Here is a 9,155-nt window from a genome sequence, read left to right as displayed (position 1 = left end):
TGAATGAAGTTTATAAATATAATAAATCGTACATAGTTGTGTAAGAAATGAATAAATTTAATTAAATAATAATAAAATCTTAAATTTTCATTCCATGCATAATTATTACAGAAATAGAAATAATCTTCATGCAAAAAGCTCTTGGAAACCTATAAACTCGTTTCTCTTTTACTTGAGTATTGCATATTGTTTTAGTTAGAACTTTCCATTTTCCCCTTTTGTTTTAATTATAATCTAATAAATTTGGAGTCCAATCAATTTATTTAAGTAACTTGCCCTTATTTCCTTATTAGATAATTTGCTAAACTTGTTTCCTATGAGTTTTCTAGGTCTTATCTATTTAATATAAACAAATTTTTTTAGAGGATTATCTTGTTAAAAAATTAAATCTTTTGAAAGTTAAAAAAATAATTATTCACTGATTTGATGAATATGTTTTTTTTTTTAAAAAAAAGGAAATACAACTAATACATTTTTTAAAATAGGGCAAATCACAATAATAAATCAAGGAGAGCAAAATTTTACACGAATCAGCCAAAACAAAAACTGCTTCATAAATCTACCGATGCACGTTTATATATAGTTTGACCCGGTTAAATTCGAACTCCATTTCTACACTGGGTTCGAACTATACACAAATATACGCATACATTAAACACTAATTTGAATCTACATGATTCGAATTATACACAGTTATTCATGGTATAATTCGAATTATGCTGTTAAAAAATTAATAATTTAAAAATTAAAAAATATATATTTTATTTCATACGTTAAAAAAAACTAACAAAATATTTAATTACGAGACTTCTTTAAAATATTAATGAGCTATCAATTCGAATTCCATACAATACTTTTCTGTCCATTTTTAATATTTTATGGATATTTTTTAATAAATTTTTTTAATAAATTTATTTAAATTATACCACAAAAAAATATTTTATTCTATGCAAAATAATTTAAAAAATGGCTTAAAAGATGTTATGAGTACTATAAAAGTTTGTAATATTCTAGTGATTTAGGTAAATACATGATAAAAATATTTTTTCTTTAATTTCTAAATTATTAGTGACTACGTAGAATATTTCTTTAATGCTCTAAGTCATTAGGACATTACAAATTTTTATAGTACTTTTAACATCTTTTAAGCCATTTTTTAAATTATTTTGCATAGAATAAAATATTTTTTTGTGGTATAATTTAAATAAATTTATTAAAAAATATTCATGAGCTATCAAGAATGGGCAGAAGAAGAGTATTATATAGAATTCGAATTGCTCACCATATAATTTGAATCAGAGTGATTCGAACTTCCCCATAATTCAAATAATGTCACCATATAATTTAAATAATTTTATTAAAAAAATATCATGAATATTTTTTAATAAATTTATTTAAATTATACCACAAAAAAATATTTTATTCTATGCAAAATAATTTAAAAAAAAGGCTTAAAAGAAGTTAGGAGTACTATAAAAATTTGTAATATCCTAATGACTTATGACATTAAAGAAATACTCTACATAATCAATAATAATTTAGAAATTAAAGAAAAAATATTTTTATCATGTATTTACCTAAATCACTAGAATATTACAAATTTTTATAGTACTCATAACATCTTTTAAGCCATTTTTTAAAATTATTTTGTATAGAATAAAATATTTTTTAATTATTTTGTATGGAATAAAATATTTTCTTTCATTTCTAAATTATTATTGACTATGTAGAGTATTTTATTTAAAATTTGAGTACATGTATGTATTTACCTAAGTTATTAGAACATTACAAATTTTTATAGTACTCCTAACATTTTTTAAGCCATTTTTTTTAAATTGTTTTGCATAGGATAAAATATTTTTTGTAGTATAATTTAAATAAATTTATTAAAAAAATTCATTAAAAAATATTCATGAGCTATTAAAAATGGACAGAATAATATTGTATGGAATTCGAATTGATAGCTCATTAATATTTTAAAGAAGTCTCGTAATTAAATATTTTGTTAGCTTTTTTTTAACGTATGCAATAAAATATATATTTTTTTAATTTTTAAATTATTAATTTTTTAACAGCATAATTCGAATTATAATTTAAAAAATATAAATTAGTGTAAAATTTTGCTCCCCTTAACTTATTATTGTGATTTGCCCTTTAAAATACATTATTTAATCCAAAGTATATTGAAATAAATATTCATAAGTGACAATTTTTTTATTTATTTGATTCTGCTAGTGTCAAAATAATTTTAAAAAATTAATATGTATTATGCGGAATCAATGTTGTTAAAAATCTTAGATAGCTTGTATTTTCAATATTTAAAATATCTTGTATACTCTTCTTTGCATTGGGCAAGAGTTAGATGGGCAAAAACTGAAATTTTACCTTTGAAAATTACAAGTTTAACAAATTCATGTATGTGTGGTTGGAGGCTTGGTTGAGTGGCATATCATATGCCTCCTTAACAACCACACCAGGGTTCAAGTCCCATGGAAGAAAAAATGAACCCAAAAAGTGAACTCATGTAGCGTGGGTATGCTAAAAAAATAGATACATATAACCCAAAAAAAAAAAGAAGATACAAATTAACCCATGGAATTTAATTGTAATCATGTATGCTAAAAAAAATTAGGAACTAATTATAAGTGCATTTCCAAATACTTTTCTCACAGGAAATTGTTGTCTTTAGACCAAAGTCAGCGACTAGCCACCCCTTGAAGCTTGACTCCTAATGAATACCATCATGACACATCTAAACCATATAGGATACATTAAATTTCATTAAAAATGAAATCTACATCAAATTTTACATTAAGTGGCTCTAAGTTATGGAAGACTAATCCATACAAAAATGAAAATACTGCTCAACATTTTGGATACTCTATTAGTAGAAGGAGATGCCATACAACAACTTCCGCCGGTGTTGTTTTTCAAAACCACCAACAATGTCATCAATGGTCTCCTCCCATGAATCAGTAGCTTCAATCTATGCACACAATGCATATACACATCATTAACTACGAAACTCAAATCATTCATAATCATAACAGAAAATTCTAGAGTAGGCATCCAAATTAGTCCCCAAAGAATTTTACATCAGACACTCTGGTCCCTGACAAATTTTTGTTCTTTAGAAGTCCTCGATAATTACTTATGTCTGACAGATTGGTCCCTCCGTCGCTCTCAATCAAATTTTTAAAGATGTATGTTGAAGAAATAAGTTCTAACATATTTTATTACAATATGATTAGGTCCTAAAAAATATCACAAGACAAATTAGTCACCTTTAAAACAATGGGGGAACCAAATTGTCTGATGGGAATAATTCTTGAGAACTTTTGGATAATAATTAGTTAGGAACCAAAGTGTCCTATCTGAAATTTCCTGAGGACCAATTTGGATGTTTATTCAAATTTCTAAAATGGCACATTGATTTTAGTCATGCCATTTTGTTGGTCTCTTGGGGCTAATGTTTGGCAAGTGTCGGAAAAACACGTACAAAATACAAAAAAATTCTGTTTCTATCTTGAGCCAGTTACAAAATGGAGACATACAATTAAGATAAGCATCTAAGTTGGAAAATTCGTTTGACCATTTTTAGCATCGACTAGATACTTTTGCGAGAACTATGAGGGGTCACTTTGTTTGTCAATGGTGGAAATCCACACTTGACATACCATGTTAAATAATATGAATGCAAAGATAAAATGCATTGCGTTTGAGTTCGAAACAAACCTCTTGACATAGATCTAAAGTAAGCCTTGCTCCTATTGCTGCTTCCTCATGGTTATCTTTCACCTCCAAGTTGATTACCAGCACACTTTTCATGTGAATGTGATTTCTATTGTGAAGATCTGCACTTTTTTTCAAGTTAGACCATTGTCAGACATTGATTTAAGATTGAAGAGTCATTAGACCCAACATGTTCTTCATTCCACATATGGCTATAACAGCTTTCTGAATTGTACATGACTAGAAGATAGATCATAGATTGGAACAAAAATATCCAAGATGGCCTATGATTCTATGAATGGATTTAAATAAAATCATAGTTTCTGCAAGTCTGCAACCAATTGCAAATATATCTGAGAGTTAAGTAGACAAAACAAGAGTGGACCACTCTAATTCCCTTAAAGCGCCAATAAAGTTCGTAAGGAAAATATTTTTCATCCATGAAAAATTTGACGCCATTTTTACCCCAGCAACATAGAAATGATAAAGAAAAAGCAGAGAAACAGAGAAAATTAGTGAACTCCACTGGCATTGCAGCTCTGCTGCTAATAACACACAGTTAGGAGACATTTTATTCGCAAATATATTGCCTAATTCTTTTATATTGCAAATATATTGCTAAAACCATGGCTGATAATCATCTCTTCGAAACTGCATTATAATGCCAATGGCAGACATCTCAGCTTAAAACACAAGCACGCTATTCAGTATGTTCTATTTACATATACTAAGAAACAGAAGAAAAAAGCTTGTTTTTCGAATTCATTTATCCAAGACACCAGGTTCAAACTCAACAATCAGAAACAGCAAAAAGATTGAAACAAATCAGCAAGAATGACAACCTTCAATAACCATATCAAAAACTTTTTCCTCAAATGTAAATACCACATCAAAGGAGCCATCAGCAGCATTGTCTTGCCATCGTTGAGGTGCTGTTTTGACTGTTGAGTTTCTTTTAAGCATCGGCAATATTCCATTTCGTCTGTAGCTGTGCTCTTGTTAAGGTTTGCCATACACCCATACCATATGAAACAATGAACAAGGGCTCAACTTCAAAGGTAAACACTAAACACAAATGCAAACATTCAAATCCACCAGCAGAAACATATATCATATATGAATAGTATTCAATGGGTAACCAATTTAATCAACTCTGCATCTTATTCAATTCAATGAAGCCATTTGCTAAGGAATCACCATGCACTCCAATTAAAATTCTCGGTTCTACATCTATATGCCAAAATACACAAATAAACAAATCATAGATTTGAAACAAGATTTCCATGGAAAAGAAGACAATTGCCTGATATGACACCACCAAACATTGGAGCAAAACTGCATTCTTCTTAGCTAAAATTTCGATTTTTTTTTCTTTTTTTATTCTTTACCCATTTGAAGCAACTCACGATCTCTGATTTTCATTTTTGGCCAGCATAGCAAAAGGGATACATTTACATAAACAAATCATAATACACAAACAAGATTGAAGAGAAAAAAGTGAAGGATAAAACACGTCCGATGCAAAACACCATTCAAAGACTCCAGCAAAAAAAAAAAATTTGCATTCATTCAGCTTAAAAATTCGAACTTTTTTCCAGTCAAAGAAACCCCAGAACTTCGAATTTTCATGTTCAGCCAAAGAAATCAAGAGGGTAGAAGAAAATGCAGAGAAAACGAAAATTGATTCACTGAAGAAGTAGAAGAAGGATACAGTTCAGGGTCTTTTCTGCGAAGGTCATCGAACATTTGCTTGTAAGGGGTACCGAAATCGTAGACGTTGGGTTCTCTGAGGGAGGGACCAGGAAGCTTAACGTGCGCACCTGTGCCGTAAGAAGAGACGTCGAAGCCCTGCCTCTTTAGGAGGAAGTGCGCTTCCATGCTCCTATTCTGGTTCGATGAACACACCATGGCGTACCGATATCTCATTATTCTAAGAAAAAAAATTCAGTTAAGAGTGCACAACAATGGAATCCAGTGATTTTTCACCGCTAAGACGAAGAAGAAGAAGAAGGTTCTTCAGTGTTGCGTACTATTACTACCAATGAGTTAGGGCTATTTTGCATTTTTGCAAAGTTGTAGAATAAAAATGTAAATTCCAACATAGTTATCAAAACCGAACCGGTAATCAACTCGGTCGTAGGCAAGGTTGCAAGAACCAAACCGGTCATTGAACCGGTAAAGTGACTGGTTCAACGGTTCAATGTCTAACCGGAATCGAACCATGATTGAACCGGTTTAATTAAATATACAATGAAATCATTAAAAATTCAATATACAATTTTAAATATTCAAATATAATATTTTCTAAACCAGTAAAATTTAAAAATTTACATTTCACAGTAATTTGTTCATATTTTATCTTTTAGAATTCATAATAAAAAAAAATTAATTAACTTCTAAACTCTAATCAAGCTCAATTATTTGACAATCAAGATAAACACTTCAAGAGAAGAATTCTTGTGATATAAGAAACAAAGAAATGTATTCAAAAACTTAAAATTGAGAACATAATTATTGAGAATCAATACACATTGATCGTATTATTTTCAACACTTCCAAATATAATGTCTGCACTATATATATGAAAGCTATTGACCTGAAACAGAATAACTAACTAAATCAAGAGTTTACATGCTCTTCTTTCACTCTTTCTTAAACCAAATCTTGTTCTATTACATTTATATTCTCAATACTAATCAAGTATTCAACAAAAACTCAGAATCCAAAAACTTCTCGGCATCCAAAGCTATCCAAAGCCAAAGAATCCAAAAACAGAAAATTAAGCAGAGTCCAAACTCAACATCCAAACTAAATTCAAAATCACATCAGCAACAATCAACAATCCCAACTCAAAACACAAAATTATTTCAGAAAATCAGCAAAAAGGATATTACAATAATAATTGTGCACCCAGAGTAGACCAAAGCAGCTTCACTCACTTTCTGCTAGCTAGCTTGCCCGCGGGTAAAGCCTAGCCTACTTTCTTGCTACAAATAGATACAGAGATATACAATTCGCTTCCATGGCTTGCATATGAGGGAAACTCAGAACTCAGAATAACAATTATTTTCGAAAATTTAACAAAACATTATCAACCAACAGATTTCAGATCTCAGCAACTCAAAATGAACAAAAACAAAAAAAAAATCAGCAACTCAATCAGATTTCAGCAACTCAGAATCAGTAAAATAACAAAATAAGAAAGCATAAATTGAAGTAGCTTTGCTTACGGCGGCGAGGGAGGAAGAAAAGCGACGGCGACGGAGGGAGGAAAGTGAGCTCGGACAGAGAGGGGATCGAAGACAGAGGCTCGATGCGCGCGCGAGGGAGGGCTCGACGACGAGGACAGAGACACAAGTTCAGGGTGGCCGACGACGATGAGGACAGAGGCGGCAATGCCAACAGCAGCTCCAAGAAGACCTAGCGAGCGAGGAGAAGGGATCTAGGAAAAGAGGATCGGCGACACCGGGGCTGGACGCTGGCTGAAGAGAAGAGTTCGTCGGCGACGGCGGCGCTAGGAACTGGGCGCTGGCTGCTGCTGCTACAAAACAAAGAAGTATCCATAACCAGATACGAAATTAAAGACTAGCCACAGCACATTGAAAAATCAAAAAATTATCAACATGACCATATTTAAATTCTGCCACCAACATTCAGCAACAAACAAAGAAATAAAAACAGCAGGACATTCAGCAGCAAAAACACCATTACCAACAGCATTCAGCATTCAGCAACAAACGGGGCATCCAACAACAAAAATTAGCATTCAACAACAAAGTGTCATCAATCAAATCCATATGATCTTATCAAAATACAATCTCAAAAGTTAAATAGTAAAAAGAAATATCTAAATATTAAAAACCAACATGAAGATTTATCAATCATCAAAATCCATAAATTAGAAGAACCTTGTGACTGACTATTATTCGAACTAGGTGGACTAGGATTAGCAGAATCATTTGAATTAGGAGGATTGGCAGACGAATTATTACTCAAACAGGCATTATCAGCAACTGTTTCTTGATTAATACTTTCATCCATAACTAAAATCAATAAATCATAATCCAAACTAAAAACAGCAACAGAACGGCTAGAAATCCAATAATCATCCATAAGACCATAGAACAGAATCAGTAACAAATCCATTACTCAATTTCAGAATAAGTAACAAATCAGTAACAAAAGCACATATTAGAACAGAATCAGTAACATATCAGAAATCAATCACTAACTTCAGAGTTCAGATTCACAAATCCCTAATTTCAGAAATTGCATATTTGAGTAATTTGAAATTTCAGAGTTCAGACCACTAACCTTGACTGAGAGAAATTATAAAAGCTAGAAATTATAAAACCAATCAGAAATATGGTTATAGCATTTCATCAAACATGTTGAGTGCGGTAAAATTAAAACGAAATAAGAGACTCCAAAGCTTAATTTCAATGTGATAGAGAAGAGAACAAAACTATTGTAACTTTAATTAAGTCTATGAAAAAATCCAAACCACTACCAAATCAAATAATTACTTATTGTAGTAGAAATCAGAAGTTGCAGAGTTTGAAGAAGAGTATTGGTGTTGTCTGTTGTGTGAGTGTATTGTCTGGTGGCGGGTTTAGGGAACTCACGGCGGGGACAACAGAGAGCAGTTCGACTGCTGAGTGGAGCACGCGGGTTGGTCGCAGAGTTTGAAGCAGAGCAACGTGGCTTCCAGACGAACGCGAACTCGAACGGTGAACAACGAGTGAACGCGAACGGTGAACGCCGAGCGAACGCGAACGTGAACGGCAAACAAACGGCGACGGAAGCGCGGCTGAGCAGACAAAGACGACGGACGCCGAGCTCGAGGAAGCAACCGCGATCGGTGACAGCGAACAGGGGTTGAAGAATTGGAGCACGAGGGAAGCTAGATAACGGATGGCGAACTTTGAGTGCGACGGACGGCGGCAGTATGCACCTCCTTGTGGCGGTGGTGTAGGCTTACAGTGCTAGGGTTTTGTGGTTGGGTTTGTGTGATTTCTCTGACTGAAAGAAAGAAAGGGAGAACGGGAGAAAGAAACGAAGGAAGCTTCCCTTTTTGTGTAAACCGGCCGGGTTCCGGTTCGGTCTGACCGGCCAATTCTCGTCCGGTTCAACAGTTTTTTCCGATTTTTTGATTGTCGGTTTTATAAGTCTGACCGGACTGTTAATATTATCGGTTCGTAGTTAAACCGATCCGACCGTCCGATCCGATCCGATTTTCAGAATATTGATTTCTAATTAATTCGGTTGAACCAAAAAGTCCAGTTCGATTTTCTAAATAATAGTTGTAGGTCACTAATTTAACCGATAAAACACTTATTCTTCTGGTTAACTTGGCTATAATTAAAAAAATATATAAAAATATAAAATTAAAATTAAAATTGGCTTTTCCATCATGTTTAAAG

The 9,155-nt window shown here is 32.3% G+C and overlaps 1 protein-coding gene across 8 annotated transcripts; it reads right to left on the bottom strand.

Annotated features, from left to right (window-relative positions):
* On the bottom strand, nt 2,580–8,790 carry LOC107644096 (RNA polymerase II subunit A C-terminal domain phosphatase SSU72). Of its 8 annotated transcripts, none has more exons than XM_021102739.1 (7): nt 8,259–8,790; nt 6,963–7,273; nt 6,624–6,758; nt 5,444–5,662; nt 4,575–4,720; nt 3,736–3,854; nt 2,580–2,986 (listed from the first exon to the last, which is right to left on the bottom strand). In XM_021102739.1, the coding sequence occupies exons 4-7, from the start codon at nt 5,656–5,658 to the stop codon at nt 2,885–2,887; spliced, it is 582 nt and encodes a 193-aa protein (XP_020958398.1). In that variant the 5' UTR covers nt 5,659–5,662; nt 6,624–6,758; nt 6,963–7,273; nt 8,259–8,790; the 3' UTR covers nt 2,580–2,884. The 8 variants fall into 8 exon arrangements, with proteins under 8 accessions (XP_020958398.1, XP_020958399.1, XP_020958400.1 ...); XM_021102740.1 differs by having other exon boundaries at nt 6,627–6,758; XM_021102741.1 differs by having other exon boundaries at nt 6,624–6,719.

Source organism: Arachis ipaensis, chromosome B05 (genome assembly GCF_000816755.2).
Source record: "Arachis ipaensis cultivar K30076 chromosome B05, Araip1.1, whole genome shotgun sequence".
Lineage (NCBI taxonomy): Eukaryota > Viridiplantae > Streptophyta > Magnoliopsida > Fabales > Fabaceae > Arachis > Arachis ipaensis.
The sequence above is the reverse complement of the archived record's forward strand: the minus strand, read 5'-3'. Positions and strand labels throughout refer to the sequence as shown.

Excerpts from the sequence above, each read along its gene's own strand:
- LOC107644096 (XM_021102739.1), bottom strand. The coding sequence starts at position 5,658 with ATGAGATATCGGTACGCCATGGTGTGTTCATCGAACCAGAATAGGAGC. Across the intron at positions 4,721-5,443 it reads CGCAGAAAAGACCCTGAACT|CTACAGACGAAATGGAATAT; the intron begins GTATCCTTCTTC and ends ACAAGAGCACAG. Across the intron at positions 3,855-4,574 it reads TTTTGATATGGTTATTGAAG|ATCTTCACAATAGAAATCAC; the intron begins GTTGTCATTCTT and ends AAAAAAGTGCAG.